The 22,739-nt window shown below is 38.8% G+C and overlaps 1 protein-coding gene across 5 annotated transcripts in view; it reads right to left on the reverse strand.

Moving 5' to 3' along the window:
- Positions 1-6,141: 6,141 nt before the first annotated feature.
- LOC139463807 (uro-adherence factor A-like) overlaps positions 6,142-22,739 on the reverse strand; it is a 114,147-nt gene continuing 97,549 nt past the window's right edge. For all 5 annotated transcript variants that reach the window (XM_071245131.1, XM_071245127.1, XM_071245129.1 and 2 more), the window contains 8 exons: positions 13,920-14,003; positions 13,391-13,536; positions 11,974-12,088; positions 11,564-11,659; positions 10,514-10,672; positions 9,521-9,637; positions 8,675-8,773; positions 6,142-7,443 (listed from right to left, as the gene is read on the reverse strand). In XM_071245131.1, the coding sequence (XP_071101232.1) occupies positions 7,321-7,443; positions 8,675-8,773; positions 9,521-9,637; positions 10,514-10,672; positions 11,564-11,659; positions 11,974-12,088; positions 13,391-13,536; positions 13,920-14,003 (939 nt within the window). In that variant the 3' untranslated portion in view covers positions 6,142-7,320. The remainder of the gene's footprint in view (positions 7,444-8,674; positions 8,774-9,520; positions 9,638-10,513; positions 10,673-11,563; positions 11,660-11,973; positions 12,089-13,390; positions 13,537-13,919; positions 14,004-22,739) is intronic.

Raw genomic sequence — 22,739 nt, forward strand, 5'->3', positions numbered from 1 at the left:
TTACCGTACACCTTCCGTCATTTGGGTAAGGAATGTGCGCGATCTCCTCTCTGAAGCAGTTTCTAAATCTTTTCAGGGACCATTTTAGTCCCCTCGCTAAAATAATAGGGGTTTTGGGGGAGCATTACGGAATAAATGGTTTAATTCCAAGGAATCAAAATGAAATAACATTTCACTGAAAGGGTAGAACGAACTTTGCCGGTCCTTTATGTATTGAAGGGATTTTTGTAATTGGCCGTTCCCGGTCGTTCAATTATTCGTTTCATAGGAGTGAGTGAGTGAGTATGGTTTTACGCCGCTTTTAGCAATATTCCAGCAATATCACATTGTACCCATGTCGGGAATCGAACCCGGGTCTTCGGCGTGACGAGCGAACGCTTTAACCACTGGGCTACCCGTAGGAGGGTGAATATAGGGCATACATGGGGCCTTACACAATGTACGGTTATGATCCGAGCATCAGAATCATATAGATAAACTGTTGCATAAGATAAGCATTATCCTCATGTTCCACATAATGCAGATTTTAATATCCAAAATTTCGATCCAATACATGACGAGCAGACAATGTCACGACGTTTTGCATTCAAATTAGGGAAAGACGAAGTTTCTGATCATACAACATTATGCAAGATATAAGCTGACCAAAGTTGATAATCCAAATACCTGTATCTTCTAAAAGGACAGCATCAAACCTCTCGCTTCCCGTCTCTCCATCAACTGCTTGTGTTGACGACAAACCCGTAGTCAGCGAATGACATCATAATGGCGTGACGTCATAAAGTCTTTCCGTCACATTGGTTTTACGTCATATCTGTCGGGCAGATCCGTGACCAGCTCGTGTCATTCCGGGACGTCGACGAGCCGAAGATGGAAAGGGGCGAGTAGTGACGAATGGTTGCTATATTTCCGTAAAGTCATTGGTCAGGTCAGCGGCCTTCGGGGGCGTCAGTTTCGGGTTCCCTCGGTTTATTTCGCAACCTATTTTATGGGAGGGTTTGACGTGAGCCAATTGCGTGGGACCTAGTTTTGCGTTAAACAACTAACCAACCAACCAACCAATCCATGGAATCCTAACGAAGCGCCCAGGTTGAACACTTTGACGCGCTCGTAAAATCCACCTCGTTGAACTATTACTGCTGTGCTCGTGGCGCTACAGAGCAAGAGATTCGTGATCTAGGACAGGCCGTCTTCTGGACTGACATTTTTTCCAAGAAAAAAGTTATCTTATTTAAAAAATATATATCTACAAAACAAAAAACAAATCCAATTGGAGCCCAGAACATTCGTTAATTTCAGGTTATGCAATCTTGACTTGCCAAATCATTGTTAATTTATTCTCCTGGGTCTTGCTCGCTGCAAAATCGTATGAGACTTGTGCCACGGGGAGAGGACATTGACATGTCTGCTTGCCAGGAACTCGTGGCTGGTGATGAGCTGTTGGCAGTTTTATTACTAAACAGGATCATTTTAGATATGTAGTACTCCGCTTTTTAACACTAGCTGCATCCAGCGACATGGCTACGATTTCAGTTTTTTGTTCGTGCTGGTTACGACAAGGCGCGAGGGATGACGACTGGTCGTGGATTATTGGATTAACCACCCACACCTGGTTGTACCCTAACTATGACCATGTTATGTTAATAAAGACATCTCTCTTGAAGAAATAGAAGTAGCAATAAAACGCTTAAAGAATAACACGTGCGCGGGAATAGAACCTGTTGGCACCTTTGCCCTGCTCGGGCCGATATACACATACGTATTCAATCTTGTTCTGGACACCGGGTGCTAACCATCGTCTTGGGTCACGGGAATAATAAAACTAATATAGAATCTATAAGAATATAGGTAATGCTCTGGATCCTAACAATTACAGAATCCTCCGAACGATATTTACTACTTCCAAACGCAGTGTCATTTCCAAGTTAATAATTCCGAACATCTAACCACAATCTACCAATAGAAACTGGAAAATGGCTTGGTCTACCTGTGAGGACAGATCATGCCATCTCTGTTACTCGCCTGCAGATGAATTACATTATATCTTTAAAGCACTGCCTTTGATAAAGAGAGAAAACAGCATATTGAATTATGTTTGTATGGTCAAATTTATTAAACTCAAAGGCTTTTTCTGCTCGCAAAACATGAGCGAACTTAAACATTTATCACAATATATTCACATTGTTAATGTATGTGTTTAGCACATTTGAGAATTTTGTGATGATGTTTTAAGTCGGAACCATTATTGTCATATGATCCTAATATTTCTAATATGTACTTTGATGTATTGTCTCGTACTTGGAGAAATAAATATTGATTGATTGATATAACATAATCACAAACATGGGAGGTCGAGGAAGACGAAGATTACAATCGAGGTTTGTTTGGTTTGGTTTGTTTGTTGTTTAACGCCGCACTCAGCAATATTCAAGCTCTATGGCGGCGGTCTGTAAAAAATCGAGTTTGGACCAGACAATCCAGTCATTGACCTCATGAGCATCGATCCACGCAAGTGGGAGACGATGACATACATCAACCAAGTCAGCGAACCCGACCACCCAATCCCATTAGTCGCCTCTTACGAAAAGCATATTCGCCTGTACGAGATTTGTTTTGTTTGTTTGTTTGTTGTTTAACGCCGCACTCAGCAATATTCCATCTATATGACGGAGGTCTGTAAATAATCGAGTCTGGACCAGACAATCCAGTGATTGACAGTATGAACATCGATCGACGCAATTGGGATCGATGACATGTATCAACCAAGTCAGCGAGCCTGAGTGACCACCCGATCCCGTTAGTCGCCTTTTACGTCAAGTATGGGTTGCTGAAGACCTATTCTACCCCGGAATCTTCACGGTCACGAGATTTGTAATGGGGTGGTAGTTTCTTTAATGTGTCGTTGGTTAATGAGAACAGTAAGAGTTAAAAGGGAGTTCTCTTTAAAAGATAACAAAAGATTTATCATTCGTGCAAAAAAGACACCATGACAACAATACCTCATGGTGAAATTGTTATCATTTCATGTATGCTGAAATCACAAAGTCTCAAGTTCATGGTGTTGGGTGAAATTATCGGTATATTTGAACGAATCCATTGACACAAGAAGTCAGAACTTTCACAGCCAAGCTTGTTTACAATTCTGCATACATCAATGTAGTTGGGTTACATTTCTGTAGTACCTGTACTGACAGCGACAACCCTAGTAGGGAGAGGTGAGGTGAAATTGGGTTTAACGTCGGGTCCAAGATTATTGCACTTATATAGGGACGTTCTAGTAGGAACAGCCCATGAAGATTCCTATCCATAACATATGCTTGTCGTACGAGGCAACTGAATGTATCGGATGGTCAGGCTCTGTGATTTCATTGATTACCTGTCCTCCTATCTGACATCTCAGGATGTTGCTCTTAACATCAATCACTGGTTTGTTTTGTACAGATTTCATTAATTACAGGCAACAGCTATATATCTGAAATATTGCTAAGTGCGGAGTTTGAAACAAACAAGTTTTTCAGGAGCACAAACAACATAATGAAGCATATAGGTATTTATACATTTATTAATGCCTGCTTTTAGACATACATTTCAAGAATCATTTTTACACGATTTGTACAATTAATTAAATAATAATAAATATTAGCAGAAGGAAACTGTAAAAGAATTATAAATTCTGGAACGATGTTTGTATTTACAATGAGATCGCTATCAATTTACACGCATGAATATCACAATTAGGCAAACCAAAAACATGAATAAGTTACAGATGTATTACTTGTGGAGTGGAGTTAAATGAACATCATAAACAAATATACTTGAGGGTGTAAGGCCACAATAAATTATAAGATTTTCATCTATTCTTTTCAATATCGGGAGGTGGGAGGCATTATTACGTTAACATTTTCCATGCACTGTTCAAGGCATTCAAACAATACCGTATTTTCTTGAGTATAGTGCGCACCCATGTATAATGCGCACCCCCCTCTAGCGGGTTCAGTATTTTGGAGGAAAAAAAATATGGTATGTATCTGGTGTGTTTCATCATGTGGAGATAGAAGGGAACACTTTAGCGACTTCCTTTGTAGGTACATGGGACAATTAAACTGTGCGGGGTCTTTGGTAGTGAGCTTGCTGAATTAGAACATCTAATAATTAATTCATTATGGCCTAGCCAGACCCTTGCCAATTTCCGGTGTGGACTAAGTCCATCATACCTACAAGTCAGTAGCATGAATGACTCATGTTTAATACTACAACGACCTTTGACAAGTAATATGGTCTGATCATGACCTGTCAGCTTCATGGGGAGGAAAGCCTACATTGGCACAGGTCACAGATTTGGACCACTTTGGAAAAACCCTCCGGCATGGAGATAAAGCTGACAGACCAAAGAAGGAGGAACCACAACCAGCCAGTCAAAATGTAGACAAGAGTGGTATCATCTACGTAGATGAAAGTATTATCTACGTAGACGATATATTTTTGTTAGACTGTTGCACTAATAAGCTTCCATACAATCGTCCAACTTCAAAAAATCATTTTTGTCATATGAAACGTATTATTTGTAATAATGATTATATGCTGTTTTTCATGGTTTGTGCAAGTGAAGACTACCTGTCAAATGTTCATCTGTTCACCTTTTCAAATAAAAGCAAAAAAATCAGGTAACATTTTAAAACAAAGTTTTCTTTTTTTTATAAAATAGTTCTAAATGCACACATTTCAAATAGACATGCACACACACACACACTAAATACTGTGGTAATGTTTTCATTTTTCTTGCTACTTTTTTTGACAGAGTTAAGGTTCTAACTTTGTTTATAATGTCACAAGATGTACTTGAATAACTAGACTGTAGTCCAAGCCTTGCTAAACTTGAAGTCATCTCTAAACAGACAACAATAACCAATCATGGACATTTAAATTATGTGTATCATTTTTGTAGGCATGCAAGTACCATATCGAATTGGAATCATAAAAATACAATTATTAAGGGCAAGTGGCATTTTCACATTATTAGCTACACACAGATCTATTTGAAAAGATGGAAAAAAACCTTTGATAAACTTCTACAATTCACAGAGCAGTTTTGAATTCATATCTCAACCATCCTTATACCTTTTTCATACCATATCAGAGACACTAAATTTGAGTACAACTAGTTGCTTAAATAATATATCCAATATGGCTGACATGTCAGCCATCTTGGGACATGGATTGACTGAAATATGCATACATGTATCACATTATGTGTTTGACCTTTCAAGTGACCCATATTAAAGCAAGGTAATTCCTCTTCATTTAGCTCCGTAAAAAACATGGAAACAAGAAATAGCACTGATGAAATCAATTGATTTCATGGAATACACCAAATATATGCAGGTACTCAACAGACTTGACAAATTCCCAAAGAATATCAAGATAAATGGTCATTATTTTTGTCATATCTTCCACTCAACAGAACATCAAGTTTCTGTTCATGCCATGCAGTAAGTTTTGAATAAGGGTATCACAATCTGACCTTAATAGGATAAACACCTCAAGAAAGTCTACATTAGACCCAATTTTGCTCACAACATGATGAACATATATGAATGAATGTACATTTTCAAAGCTCACTATCAAAATATAAATGACACATTTCCATACATATGACTGAATCTGATATACACAATATTATCACAGTAGTGTGTTCAAGTATATATACTTGATGAAAATATACATTTGTACAAGTCTTTCTTTGGAATGTGCAAGCACAGGTGCGACTAGATATTGGGAAACAGTGTTGAAAAACCCAGGACTTCTTCCTTATCAATCCACATGTCAACTTTCCACACAGTTCAAAATATTCTGACATTGATAAAATCTTCAAATTACTTTTTCACAATTTCACTAGGTGCATAGAAGTTTTAGACACCAGTTTGAAATGCTATTAGTCTAGCAACAAATGTTCTATATACAAGCTATACCATGATACATTATTTCTGTAAACATGACTAAGGCATGTAGAGCCACAATATTCTTTTCTATTTTTTTCATGCACACAAATAGTTTAAGCATAATATGATACTAAAAATAATCATTTTTATCAAGAAATAATAACCTCTTTCTCCTGATGAATTAAACGTCTACAATCATGCATAAATTTGTACAAAAAGAAATACACCTGACCATTCAAAATGTTTTTCCAGCTATAAAAGTTCTTGAGATTACTTAGGACATCTAAACATTTTGTTATCACCATATGTCACACTTTTGTTTGAGAAATCAGTATTTATTAAATAACCATTAAACTTCAATTTACTTGACAGTTTTGTTTAGATAAACTTGCAACTAATATCAAAACTACACAAATGCTTTAATGTCAAATACCTACAATTTGACCAGTTCAAAGAATCACTGATGACCTTGAAACGGATCTTGCAAGCACTAATCTAAATATCATTCACAAGATGTCCTTATTTAGACTATTTGACATTAAATCTATCAAAATAGCACTTTTGTAGCACTTCGAGAAAAATAAATGATTTTTCCAGAAATAATCTTTTTACATCTTGAAACATTCAATTACTTTCATTGAAGCATCATTATTATTTTCTGACCAATTCACAGACTCCTTATTTTAAAGTGGGTCGTGCTATCTCCAGTTCTCAAAGATTCAAATGCATCATTCATATGTAATTATTATCACCTAAAACAAAACAAAAATCACTCAAAGACTTGTCCGGGAGTCAATCTCCCCCAACAAACAAAGACAGAGTTATCTCCCCTTGGTCAACCTCTAAACACTAAACAAGCATCAATATGTGCTGGCAACACTAAATCATGCCTTGTACTATTCTCTCAAGTTCGAATTGGCAAGAAAGTTTGCAAGACACAAGGCAAAAAACATGCTGGAGATTCACTCTATTCAAGTAACAAATACGTCTTTGCAGTTGGGACAAGTTACCCCTCCTTTCGACTTACAACCAGTTCTGGTCATTTTGGATGTAAAGAGTAACCTCCCCTGAGCACATTTCTTCAGTCTCTGCCTGAGGCTTCCACCATTATGCTCAACTAGAACTGGCTTCACTCTGTCTTGTTCTCCTGTGCAATACCACGACGGGCAAAGCTCACAAGACTCTTCAGCATCTTTCACTGACCACATCAGGGCAGGGTCAACACCACAAAATTGGGACTGATGACACAAGGGCTGTGTCCAAGGGCTGTGTCCAAGGGCTGACCGTGTTACAATCAGGATGAAGGCATCACTGGGAAGAGATGGTGATGTGACAACCATGTGTGAGTATGACACCCCTCCAGGGGCTTGGGGCCCACGTGTCAGACCATGTTCTTGAACATGATATTAGGCAGCGCATTCCGTCTCCTCCTCCACTGGCCCAGGTCTCGGGTCTGCTGTTTGAGATGTTGGACCCACAGCCTAGTGTTGCTTCCTTCCTCTGCCTGAAAGATCATCATCATCATGTCATTTTAATCATCATCATCATCATCATCATCATTCTGATCATCATCATCATCACCGTCTTTCAGATAATCCTCATCCTCATCATCATCATCATCATCATCATCATCATCATGTCATTCTGATCATCATCATGCCATTTTTATCATCATCATCATCATGTCATTCTGATCATCATCAACATCATTCTGATCATTATCGTCATTCTGATCATCATCATCATCATCATCATCATGATGTCATTCTGATCATCATCGTCATTCTGATCATCATCGTCATCATGTCAGTCTGATCATCATCATCATCATGATCATCATCATCATCATCATGTCATTCTGATCATCATCATGTCAGTCTGATCATCATCATCATCATGTCAGTCTGATCATCATCATCATCATCATCATCATTCAGGTCATCATCATCATCATGTCATTCAGATCATCATCATCATCATCATCATCATCATCATTCAGATCATCATCATTATCATCATGTCATTCTGATCATCATCATCATCATCATGACATTCTGATCATCATCATCGTCATTCTGATCATCATCATCATGACATTCTGATCATCATCGTCATTCTGATCATCATCATCACGTCATTCTGATCATCATTGTCATTCTGATCATCATCATCATGTCATTCTGATCATCATCATGTCATTCTGATCATCATCATCGTCATTCTGATCATCATCATCTGATTGTCATTGTCTCCATTTCCAAGTATCAAATTACATTTACATGTGAGAGGCTGTAGGGTAGCGGAGTGGTTAATGTATTCGCTCGTCACTCCAAGGGCATGGGTTTGATACCCCACATTTCTCATTTTGCTGGAATATTGTGAAAGGCAGTCTGAAACCCAACTCACTCACTCATTCACTGATAGTGTGATAAGATAATACACATGTCTAACCCAGGTTAGAATAGGTCCTCATCCCATTGCAGGCTGCGACAGACTACTAAACTGTATTTGGTGGTCTGCTTTGGTAACTTGGATGTTTGAGTGTTATAGTGCCCTGATTGCATGGATCATTAATTGCTGATGTAATAGTCACTGGTTTTCTTGGACCTGACTCAGTATTTACTAGCCACCATGAAATAGCCTGACTGTTAAAAAACGTTCACTCTTGATCACTCTTAACACATCAGTCTTGTCTGACCCCAAACAAGCAACAAATCACATCAAGGTAGTCTTACCTTGAAGACCAGAGCCTCTCGACCCCACTCATGGAGCTCGAACACTTCATCAAAGTCCGGGTCAACCGTCACCACACACTTGTCCAACATTAGTGGGTCCTGCAAGGAAAACATGAGCATCATCACCATGGGGTCCTTCAAGAAAAGACCTGTGGAGGCCAAAGTTGTAATAACTTGGATCCATAATTAATTAAATGGGAACTGCAACAGAGATAGCTTAACACTATCATGACCTTATCACACACAAAAAAAGAAGCTTTTCAACTAAAATTATTTTCCTTAAGGGTGAAATAAAATATTTTTATTTGGTCTCAATTCTTTTAAGTGGCGTCTTTGGAGTCTTCTTGGAGTTAAAACTTCTTGGAATTGTATCTGGCCAAACCAGAGTGTTCAACTAATCCCCCATTATTCACCTCTTGCATCCACCAGTACACCACATGGGCCTATACACCTTATAGATAGCTGATGACATAGGAGTGAGGAGCTACAGGGGTTTATCTAGACCTACTCAGAGGCTGATCCCCAAATCGGCAGTAAAGTTCCAAATTGGAATACAAAATTCCCATTTGATGTTTCTGTAGTTACAACTAATATGATGACTCTGTTGAGGTGACTTGCATATCACTTTTAACAGGACTAATAAAGAGGAAGAGGGTTAATGCTTAGTTTTACTATTCAAAGTTACAAAATCTCAGAATTTAGGAAAACAAGACCTTAAAACAAGACCTTCATCTCAATTTTGAACACAATACTGATTTTCTTCCCAAAGTGCCTGTGAAGGTCAATCAGTTGTAGTCTCAGATAACTCCCTGAGGTGGTGTGAGACGAGAGCAAAGAAGCACTCACCCTGACAGGCTGGTACTTCCCGTTCTTCTCCCTGATCAGCACCACGGCGGCCTGCTGGACAAAGTTGGGCTTGGGGAACACCAAGTAGTGTTCACGATCTCGTTTCTCATGCTTTGCCTGCACAAACAGATGATGCATGATATTAAACCACAGGAGACACAGCAGTAATCGAGGCGAGGCAATATCACACTAAATAACAAGATATGGTCATTTGATCGTCCAATGGTTTACAGAAATAAATGTACACAAAAGTAAGACGTAAATTTAGTGTATTTGGATTGTTATTTGAGGCATAGTCAGAAATACTTCTTAGGAGTTGAAAACCCATAACACAAGGATATAATAAGAAATCATTACCTCTCATAACAATCACACCCTCCCAGATTTCCATAACAACAAATACATTTCAAATACCTATTCAATTATCTTTCCAACTGACAATTATTTATTACAAAAATTTGCTATAACTGAAGAATCGCCTGCACAAACAACAGGGCCCCATTCAACTAAGTGATCTTGGCACTAAGATGATTGTAACTCCTATACTTTAACACAGCAGTGTTAGAAATTGGGACTAGTCCTGTAGTCCTTACTAAACTGACCAATAGTAAAGGTATCCTAAGGACTAGCAGAAATTGGCCCATTTTAAGGGTTTTGCTATATGTTATCATTATAAGGACTAGTGGACGAAAGCTGTTAGTTTCTAACCCTGCACAGCCTAAGGGTTACGCTGCTTTGATCAAACTGGGTGTGGATTCTTGACCTTCAAAAGATGCCAATTAGAAATGGTAGTCTGTTCATGTTATCGGTACACCATTCAAGAAATTATTATTACCACAAGATCTCCCAATCCCCATATACCCCAGTAAGTTCCCTCTTATGAAAAGCAAGTGGTACTGGGAGCTAATTCTGCTCCAGAAAGCACACAGGTATCATGGAACTATTGGACCATGCCAGCATGCAGCATTCAGTACATATAACAATCCAGCTCACCTGGCCCAAGGTAAGAAGTACTCCATGTATAGTTGTGAACTTGAGATTCTTGCACCTCTTGGCAGCCCAGGTGTGATCTGTGGGTGTGGCGTACATCAGGCGGCTCGTGATCAGGTCATTCACCTCCTTCTTGTTCCAACCCAGCACCTCCATGGCGACCTGAATGGATGAATGGTTTCATATAACCCTGGATCCCTTAAGGTGATAAACGCCTTAGATTCATCATTTGAGGGATGTCAAAACTCTGGATTAATTAAGAATTGACCTTCACTTTGTGTGAGTTCATTGAAGTATTAACCTTCATAGAGTGAGGGCCAAACTGTATGAACGTCGGAGCTTGTGATTTTTTATCACAATTTCTTTCCTCAAAGTATGTAGGCCAAGATCTAAATACAATTTTATTTAGTACGTGTGACTTCATGTTTACACTGACAGCCAAACAACAACCAGCTATATCGCAGAATAAAATAGTTCCCCAAAAAGAGAGGTGACATGAGCATATTGATGCACAACTTGCTCTTGAGAAACATCCTACGCAACACATGTGTTCAAATAATATCACGAAAGCCCGAAGTGATGCAGGTCTCAGACGTTTACCACTTCTGTGAAACCCACAAGCACAGGTGCTGACAAACCTAGAAACATAATCGGCCGTAACGGGATTCAAACCCACAATCATAGGTTTCTGGCATGCCTAAGGGACGCAACTCTGCACAGCAAACCTAGGCGCCTTAGACGACTGGGCGGGCCTACCGTGCCCCCAGGGTAAGAATCTTTAAATGTCTTTTGGTATGAAGCGGCCGGGAATCGAACCCCAATCTTCTGCTCTCCAGGCAGACACTCTATCCACTAACACCACGGAGGCATTTCATATTTGAGGACACATATTAGATGAACAAAAATTATCTTAGTGCTATTTGTATTAATGAAATACATGTACATAGTTTGAGGTCAACCCCTCCCCTAACACTGTAGTCAAGATATCAGAATTTAAATAGAAATTAATTATACAAGACACAACTCCAAATCATTTGCTCTGAAATAGCTTACCCTGTTGACTTCAATCTTCTCAGTAAGGCTATATCTGCGAGACTGGGAACGTTTTCTCTTGATTCGGAAACTACCTGATCCAGTCAACTTGGTTTTCTGTGAAAAAACATACAGCACAATACTTTATTGTCTGACAAAAAAAACATATAAAAAATTTTGCATCATGAGGCCAGCGCACCACTGTGATCAAGCGATATTGATTTGAAAACACATGTGTCTACAGTCCTAATAATATGGGTCAAAGAAACTGACAAACAAAACGGATTTAATTATAGATTTTTCAACCAAACCGTTGTTTCCTAAGGTTTCAGTGAAATGTCTGTAAAATGTTAGCGCAGCTGATTTGTTTTTTACAACGTTCCTGACGTCAAGCTTTGATCTTATTAATGAAGTAATGCTCAAATGCTCACAGCGTTAATGTGCTCAAGAATGTCTTCAATCTTGCCCTGAGCCACCTTGATATCTTCCTTGTCGGTGTGGAGAGACGGAGTGGACTTGTACAACCGGCTGAGGAGGAGAGGGTACCTGCAGCAACGTCAAACAAATTGTAAATACACAGAAACCTTCAACAGCAAATATAGTGAGTGAGTGAGTGAGTTGGGTTTAACGCCGCTTTTAACAGTATTCCAGTTATATCACGGCGTGTCAGCTTAATGTGGGAGGAAAGCCCGAAGTGATGCAGGTCTCAGACGTTTACCACTTCGGTGAAACCCACGAGCACGGGTATGGTGCTGACAAACCTAGAAACATAATTGGGGCGAACCGGGATTCGAACCCACAATCATAGGTTTCTGGCGTGCCCAAGGGACGCAACTCTGCACAGCGTAACAGCAAATATAAAGAATGGAGTTCTTTTCTGCCTCTATATGACCAATGTTACTGATGTAATTATTCTGTCTGATCCTGTGTCAAACATTTTGAAGATGGTGTCCCATGTTTCTGCGACCATGATACTTATAAGTAGATCTTTTCCAGTTGTTACTTATCTAAGTACTCTACATATTCATTAGTTCTACACCATGACTGTGGAATATATTTATTTTATGAAAAAACAAACAATTTAGAAATGTATACAAAAGCAAGGCTAGCTCTATACCACAATGAAATCAACATAGGGAAAAATATTTTTTTTATCTTTAGAGCTTAGAAGGGTATTGTGTAATAAAAGATTTCATAAATGTTTGTCTACATATTCATCAGCAATTATGACCACCCAATCACCAATTTACTTGTCTCCTTTGGAAAAACACATGGGATAGGGAGTGAATGAGTGAGGTTCATCAACCATATCTCAACCATGTCGTCACTCACACAATTAGGTTGTGCTGGTTTGTTCTTTGCTACCACTCAGTCATATTCCAGTACATGACAGAAGCTCTTAAATAATCGAGTCTGGACCGGGCAATCCAGTGACTGATACTATGAGCAACAATTTATGCTGTATGGGTACAATGACATGTAATCAAGCAAGTCACCTACCATCCGAATCATTAAGTCCCCTCATGTGACCATCATAGGTTGCCAGGGACCTACCCAGCATAAGTGAGTGAGTGAGTGAGTGAGTATTGTTTTACGCTGCTTTTAGCAATATTCCAGCAATATCACGGCGGGGGACACCAGAAATGGGCTTCACACATTGTACCCGTGTCGGGAATCAAACCCGGGTCTTCGGCGTGATGAGCGAACGCTTTAACCACTAGGCTACCCGACCACCTCTACCCAGCATAGGATTAGACTTTAGGCTTCAGGCACATATTGCCTTTAGCCATGGACATGGGCTTAATTTTAACTAATTACCCCAACAAAAAGATTGAAGAGAGAACTTACTTCATGATCCTCTGGACCGGCACCATGAGGAAGGACTTGAGATGCATGCGTCGCAGGAGGGAGTTGTCCCGCTGTATCGCCTGGAGGAAGGCATGCACCAGATCCTTCTCCTTCTCCATCTGCTCCAGGGACTGGGAGGCCTGGCCCTGCACAGGGAGGACACAAGTGTAACATACACGGTCACCAATATCTCACTGATATCACGGCATGCAAGTTGTGTTAGGACATTCAACAGATCGCATCTCTGTTGGCCAGATGAGAAATGAAGGTTTTGTTCCTGTCTTGTTTGTTTGTTTGTTTGATTTTTAGTACCACATTCAGCAAAATTTCAGCTATATAATGGTCCTGTAATTAACTGGAGAAAACCAGAAAAAAACAGTGATTGATACTATGAGCAATATTCCAAAGAAGGACCAGAGGATGACTATATTCCCCTGTATATAGTGTCGGGGATAAAATGGGGATTATTTTAACAGACAAATAACAACTGCCTATGTTGCAACAAACATGTCCTGTATCCTACACCCACCTGGTTGACGCAGTAGTTTTCAAAAGCAAGGAACATAGATGATGACTCCACAAACAGACTGCCAATACACACACTGGACAGGTTCTGAAACAAACAAAAATAGTGTCACCAATTCCAGTCATTCTTGTTCCATGTTACCTCAAGTCCAACTCGCTGATGATGTGTCTGTGGAAACAGAAGGCAGGTTAGGTGCGCTCAGCTCGGGCAAACAGGCAGTCACAGTAAGTCTAAGTTCTAGTCATTTAGACCCTTATACCTTGTTTGTCTGCTACTGAACGTTTCCTGATGCCGATCAATCTATCAACTAACGATTCCCCTAATAACTCTGATTCAATATATATCTCAGTTTCACACACAGCACTGAATACAAGGTCCAGACCAACTCGAGGTGGTCATTAGAGGGCTGAGGATCATCCCTCTGTCAAGCAGTTTAGAGATTGATCATTGATATTCTTGATGGCCTGGGATTTATTTGGAAAATATTACATGTTTCTTATAACACTTGACTATGAAAGTAATTTTGCTTCAGATTTACAATACAATTTGCTGAACATTGTGGGTATTCAGAACAAATTAAAACTGTTCAGCTATTCCTTTTAGAGTTATGTATTGTATGTCCTGAAGCAGTAATATCCATAGCAGTGTTCACGAGATAACTTTGATCCAGAGGATCAACACAGCATGAAGACATTTTGTAGCATACCTACCTATTGATGCAAATACCTATATGTAACCCAGCAGGTAAAACAAATAGTCATTTCCATGTACCTTCAGAATCAGGAATGTATTGATGTGAATGAATGTGATATGACACATTTCAGGTTAAATTATGATGTAATATAAAAGGAAAAAATAAATTTATTATAAAAACAAAACTAGTAATATGTTTTCATAACAATGACTTCTTGAAATATTTGTTTTTGTTTTCAAGGAACAAGAGGGTATTAAGTTTACACAATTAAAGTGGTAAACATGACGCTGTTGACATTGACTTATTCATACAGTGGTAATATTATTAATATTTCTTCATAATTAATCTTTCAAGGTAATACTTAAATTGGTCTTAAATAATTTTATAATAAACAAGAGACATGCAGATATTGCTAAAATTGAAAGCCCAAACGTTTAGAGTGCATATTTTTTTTAAACCATGAACCATACTTCTCTGTGAGAGTTATTGCCCTAAAGCTAATATGTTTACTCCTGTAGCCTGACATATCCATTATTCCCACTGTCCAAAAGTGCTAATATCCCACTACATGGAAACTGGGTCAATGTTTCCCGCACAGCAATATCCTGTGGGCCTGTCCCTTGGTCAATGTTTCACCGCAGAGCTCAGGGGCAGGCAAACCAGTCTTGGACAGAGCGTACCTCCCTCTGATGATTGTCCCCAAATAACACAAACATGTTTAATGTAATAATTTAAGGTTAGGAGTGTTTGTTTACATCTATCCAACTATTACTCATCCCCCTGTAACTTTCTCAAGCCAAAAACAAATAAAGCATTGCACACAGTGCCATGTATTACTATATTATATTGAATTGGAAGGTAATTAATTCCAATTTGGACATTTTTACTGACATTTTCTGCAGATTTGGGGCCGGAAATTGCCATCTATGTGTCTTGCATATTGCCTAGATAAATCCCTGTGACGAACCCAGATATCAACGTTGGATGTTACAAACTTAAAAGGATGTTTCCATATCTCTAGGACATCCATATTCCAACTTCTCAACAGTAACACTACTGACGAATCCTAGCGATTAGCAAACTTGCCAGTAACAGGTTCACTCAGTCAACAAGCACAGGAACTCCCTAACATGTTGATGAACTTAACATAAAATATTAATTTCTAATTTCTAATCCCTATTTCATGTCACAAACACATCAATAAACACATCCAACTCACCCTGTCTGTCATTTGCTTAATCATGTTTAATCAAAACTCCACCCAATGTAGAATACGTTGACAGATTGCGACCAAGCCCATTACAATCTGATCTGATGCGGAATTACCACAACTTATCTTGTGTAAGCCCCACTCGATCAGCTCAGACAGCTAATGACAGAGCTTCCTTCACTTTTCACAGTTTCCAGTAATACTTCTAAGTTGATATATCAGATTCTGCCCATCTAATCCTTAATCCTCAACTAGCCCTGTGTTGATAACATCACACGCACCCTTACCAGTGTCGGAGGAGCACTTCACCCCCACACTGGCTCTCGCCATGATGCTGTTGTGGGGTGATGGGGAGGAGAAGTTAAGCTGCTGTCAGTCATACAGACACTAATGATAACTTACAGGAGAAATTTTAAATCTGTTTACTTGTGTTTGTTTGTTTGTTGTTTAATGCTAGTCAGCAATATCCCAGCTACAGCCACGTCAGCCTGTACATTGTTGAATCTGGACCAAACAACCCAGTGATTGATGTTATGAGTAACATCCTATGCCTTCAATGTATAATGACCAACAATCAACAAAGTCACTCACTCAGAGCCTTCCTCTTTGACAAGCATAGGTTGTTGGGGACCTATTCTAACCTGGAAACCCAACAGTTTCCTCATTCCACAGGCAATAAACACAGATTGACAAAACATTTTGATCCACTGTGACTGCATAGTGCTATACCTGTCCTGTACGTGTCTGGCTTGTCTTTTATGTGTCATGTGTCACATATGTGTGCATCATAATGTTCTCAATGTTTCTTGCATATGTCTTGCATATGTCCTGCATGTGTCTTGCATATGTCTTGCATATGTCTTGCATATGTCCTGCATGTGTCTTGCATGTGTCTTGCATATGTCTTGCATGTGTCTTGCATATGTCTTGCATATGTCTTGCATATGTCCTGCATGTGTCTTGCATGTGTCTTGCATATGTCTTGCATATGTCCTGCATGTGTCTTGCATATGTCCTGCATATGTCCTGCATGTGTCTTGCTTGTGTCCAGTATGTGCCTTCCATGTCCTGCATGTGTCTTGCATATGTCCTGCATGTGTCTTTCATATGTCCTGTATGTGTCCAGTGTGTGCCTTGCATATATCCTGCATGTGTCTTGCATATGTCCTGCATGTGTCTTGCATATGTCCTGCATGTGTCTTTCATGTCCTGCATATGTCCTGCATATGTCCTGCATGTGTCTTGCATATGTCCTGCATATGCCCTGTATATGTCTTGCATATATCCTGCATGTGTCTTGCATATGTCCTGTATATGTCATGGATGTGTCTGACATTTATCATTTATTTGTCCTTTATATTGGTATTTACCATGTATCCCATATGTGTCATATTCCAGTATAAAATGGATGGAGGTAAAAATTCCTGTGCTAAAATATACAGACGAATGAGCCATGCAAATTAGAAAGTATATCCTAATCGGACTGAATTTGATAAAGGTCCTCTGGTCACATTTACTTGTCAAACTGATTTGTCTTTTCTCTCTACTAGCAGGCAATGAATTATTTCTGTACATCTGTCCCCTATATCGACTCGTCATTCATCAAACCAGTCCTCCCGGAATACTATATATAGTTCGGCTGCGGCTTAGAATATCATCACAACAAATCTGAATCAATACATTGGAAGCTTTTCAAGACCTTGGCACATTTATATTTAGCATGTTATGTTACTGCCATTCCGGAGAGTCTTGTTATTGCTGGTTTCCTGACATCAGTCATCACATGTGGGTTCTTTGGATGTCGATCTAATGAGACATTTTAAGGCATAGAAAATCAACAAATTTCCAAACATTCTGGGCAGCCGTTAATGCTTGTTGGTATAATATTGACAGTGGCAAACGATTTAAATGTCAAATATATTCCTATTCACATTCATCCAAACTTTAATGGCAAAAGACTTAAATATCATGAATATTCCTTCCTTCCTATAAATATATTTATCCCAACTTATAATGACTGAATCATGGTAGGGTAGACATTTCAGAGTCCACTAACTTAATGTATTAACAAAATGTTAAAAAATTGGAGATCTCTTCCAACAATCGTAACTGTAGATCTTGCAAATCTCATCTGCAAACTCTTTTTCCAAATGAATTAAAACCTGATAGATCAAACTGACATTTATGAAAGCTTGCTAAAAAATCCCAAACACAATAAATCTGAACTACTATCATACATCCCATATGATTCAAATACAATGTGGGCGCCTGTGGCCAAGCCATCCTCTCAGGCACTGTGCAGAGTTGTGTCCCTTAGCTGTACAGAGTTATGTCCCTTATGATTATGCTTCTGTTTGTCATCACCATACCACTGTTTGTGGGTTTTACCAAAGTAGTACAAGTGTAAGCCCTGCATCACTTCTTGCTTTCCTCCCACATCAAGCTGACATGCTGTGATACAACTCGAATACTCTTCAAAGCGATGTTACCGCCAAATCGCTCTCGCTTACTCAAACACATAATTCTACGAGTTAATGTCCCTTCTCTTCCTTTCTTCAATTACATAAAAGATATTTGACATCTGTCAGTCAAATCTGTTGATAATGAAATAAAAACAAAATAATATCAGCCAATTACACCTAATAAGATAACATTCACGGAGAACTGGAACGCCCTGTCCTTGAGATTGTAACCAGTATTTGCTACAGTAAAAACAGACAATGTGGATATTATTTCTGATATCAATATTTGATTGAAGTTATGTTATCAGCTAATGATACCGTATTCAACGTAATAAGCTCCCTGCTCTAATAAGCACCAAGGCGATATTTGCTAATATATTGGCTAGTGAACAATCCCAATTAGCACCCCTCCGATTGATCAATGTACACAAGACTTATTCATTCGTGTATAATACGCACTCGTGTGTTGTATGCACCCTTAATTATGGGCAATTAAATTCTGGAAAGATATATCTGTTGTATATAAACATTTCAGGCTGTCAGCATAAACCATGAAATTTATCTTTCAATACCAAAATAATATTCTAATAAGAGCCCCCTATTTCTAATTTTGAGAGCCCCATGGGCGCTTATTATGTCGAATTACTTTTCTGTACTGTCTTAATCAAAAGAGATATTACATGTCTTATAACCTCATGCTAAGACATAATAGCTTTGAAACCATGCTGGAAATAGCAGAGCTTTGTCCAAGTGAGTGAGTATGGTTTTACGCTGCTTTTAGCAATATTCCAGCCATATCCCCAGGAGGACACCAGAATTTGGCTTCACACATTGTACCAATGTGGGGAAACGAAACTGTGTCTTCGGCGTAACGAACAAAAGCTTTAACCATTAGCCTACATCTGACCACCCCAGCTTTGTCAGAGCTATATATTAAAGCTGTATAACAACCATATATAAAGTAGAATTAAATTCACAGTTATAAGACAATCTTATGAATGCAATAGTGAGGTGAGTTTTACAATGCTTTGAACAGAATTTCATTCATATCATGGCGCATCCGCTTAATATGAGTCAGAAAAGTAAGAACGTCTTTGTTGAACGCATGACGCCTTAAATGACTTGGTGACCTGAGCCCCATAATTTTATGATTATCATCATCAACCTAGCCGCTAACCATTCCCCTAAATACACTACGCGAGTGTCACAGATTCAGGCAGCTAGGTCAGGGCTAGGAATAGGTAAGTAAAAGTAGCTCCCTATCCAATTACTCTCACCACTTAAGTGTCACAGTATTAACTTTTCTAGACAAAAACTGACCACAGCAAGGAAGGCCTGTGACACTGTAGCACTCTCTAGAAACTTTAAAATGAAGTGGACATTGCACGGGTGACACCATTTAATTTTCTTAGACTGAAATCCATGAAATATTTGCTTTATTTATGCCACAACTAGCAAAATTCCAGCTGTGTCTAGGTGACCTGTATATATTCAAGACTGGCCCACATGCATTGACTGATCAACTATTATACAATACCGTATTCAACATAATAAGCGCCCAGGGTGCACTCAAAATTAGTAATAGGGGGCTCTTATTAGGATATTACTTTGGTGAAAAAAAACACAAGTTGAAAGATAAATTTCGTGGTTTATGTTGACAGCCTGAAATGTTTATGTACGACAGATATATTTGTCCAGAATGTAATTGCCCATAATTAAGGGTGCATGTAGCACACGAGTGCGTATTATACACGAATAGATAAGTCTTATGTACATTGATCAATCAGAAGGGGTGCTAAATGAGATTGTTCACTAGCCAATATACATGTATAAGCAAATATCGCTGTGGGCGCTTATTAGAGCAAGGTGGTTATTACGCTGAATACGGTAATTACTTAAGTCCACACAATGCATGTTCCTACCACTCAATGGATCAGTGTACATTCATTTTCCTTTCTGATCTCCCTGGGGAGTATACAACCAATGCAGGTGATTTGGCACTTGAATGTTCTGTATTCAGTCTCATCCTAATAGGGGGGCGGTCGGGTAGCCTAGTGGTTAAAGCGTTCGCTCGTCACGCCAAAGACCCGGGTTCGATTCCCGACATGGGTACAATGTGTGAAGCCCATTTCATGTGTCCCCCGCCGTGATATTGCTGGAATATTGCTAAAAGCGGCGTAAAACCATACTCACTCACTCACTCATCCTACTAGGTACCCATCCACTGGGGGTGAACACCTATCCTTCTTATTAATGTACAATGACAATCACACATCGCAACCACACAATTCCTATTTAATTCAACTCTTTTGACAAGCATATTGATTGAGTTAAAATATTATCTCACATCAGCAATATAAGAACAACACATGCGTGCGTAACTGGATATTTGTCACAAATAATGTATGAGTCTGCGAAATTCACAGGCGAGTATCATTATTTGTAATGAATGTCCAGTCTGACATAAAATACAGCATCAAAGTAACGAGGTACAGTAGAACACGGATATAACGAACACGGATACAACAAACACGGATACAACGAACTGTTAAAAAATCCCTGATATATCTGCTATATATTATCATATAAAATTTACGTCCATAACAAACTCTCTTCAGCTAACTAACAGACATAGCAAAGTGATATCTGACCACCGACAAGCCCATCTACCACTAATTAGTGACGTGTATGGTGAAATGAGAAATCTCGCTCAGTGACAAGTATCACTGACAATTGGCTGTACGCAATCAGATGCGAATCAACACAATCGCTGGTGACGATTGAATCTTGTTAAACTTGTATTATGTTAATCTTACCTGTCCAGGTAATTGGACTAATCTAGTCTGTAAAACAAACAAATTTCATTAAATAATGTTTACATTAATTTTGGTGATATTGGAGTATATTCATAATTTCAGATTCAATTTTTTCCGACCCTTGCATTAAATCTTTTTGAAGTTGTATCAATTGGTACTTTTTAACTGAATCACCGGTGGATGCGGGAGGAAACGTGTATAAACGTGTATGTGTATTGTATTTTGTTTCAGCCAAGATGGCGGACGTTTCCAAGCGAAAATGTATATATATGACAAAATGGTTTCTCTGGTTCCTAGTAGTTTGTTATATCCATGTTCTATTGTACTGCATAAGCATATTTAAAATACCACCTGAAAGTTAACATAAATCAATAAATACATGAAAATAAGTACAACACAAATATGCTGCAAGGAGATTTCATGCAGTATATCCTTAATACACAAGAATCTTTAACTTCAACCTTTGATATCTCTGCTGCATTTGAACTAGCCTGTACATTGGTATTGTATGTGCACCTTGTGCTATTTGACTGCTGTAGCCAGGACACTCATAATGCACGTGCTTAAAATTAATCAGTGAGTGAGTATGGTTTTACACCGCAAAATTAGCAATATACCAGCAATATCACGACACCAGACACCAGACACCAGACACCAGAAATAGGCTTCACACATTGTACCCATGTCAGGAATCGAACCAAGGCCTTCTGTGTGACGAGTGAACGCTTTAACAGTATAGGTTATCGGACTGCCCCTTAGAATTAATGGGTGAGCTTAAAATTTGCATTGCAGAAAGTAGGTAAGTAAACGGTCAATTTGTGACAGATAACATACAGTGGAACAATAGACTGACGTCATAGCTGTTTTCTAAAGCACAGCAGACAGAAACCAATCAGATTTACTTCACACACCTAAATTACTTATTCTTGCTTTCAGCCAGCCAGGAAATCAAACCATGGCTTCCTGTGAATTGAATCTGTGAGATTATGTAACCTGTATGAAAGGCTTGCTAAACACACATTATCCAGTTACAGTCAGGAGACACAGTTCTGTACAATGAAGAGTCCACTAATGAGATTGTGCACTGCAGACTGTTATATAAGACAAGAATTATTACGCCAGACATCCCTGTCTTACACAACCAGCCACACACAGCTCATTTCTGCATCTCTTGTAGTTTGTGAGTACATCTGAGTAAACATTACTCCCTTATGGAAGACATTTGAATCTGTGAAATGGCTACAAATTGATCATATAAGGGGCTTTAGGGACAGACCATTGGATATTCTGAGGGAGAGGGGTGCTGAGATTATGTTCGAAAAACATAATTGAGCTTCTGACTGTTGCAAAAGAAGAAAATAGTCAGCCACAAACTATACATTGTTAAGGCGTTTTAATTAAAAAATATATCTGGTTTTGGAGATGCAGCCGAAAAAATAGCTAGACTCTATACAAAACCTAGCTTCCCCCCAGAATATCAAATGGTCAGTTCCTTATCACTGAATGTAAAAAGTGTGCCAATATTTCTTTCATCATGTGTTGCAGTGCATTAATTCTGTATTAGTGTAAGAAATATAGTTCACAAATATTGAACATACATATTTTATTTATTCACAACACAAGTGTGTCAGAAACCTATGA

This window comes from Haliotis cracherodii, unplaced genomic scaffold (genome assembly GCF_022045235.1).
Source record: "Haliotis cracherodii isolate W230 unplaced genomic scaffold, xgHalCrac1.p SCAF_16, whole genome shotgun sequence".
Classification (NCBI taxonomy): domain Eukaryota; kingdom Metazoa; phylum Mollusca; class Gastropoda; order Lepetellida; family Haliotidae; genus Haliotis; species Haliotis cracherodii.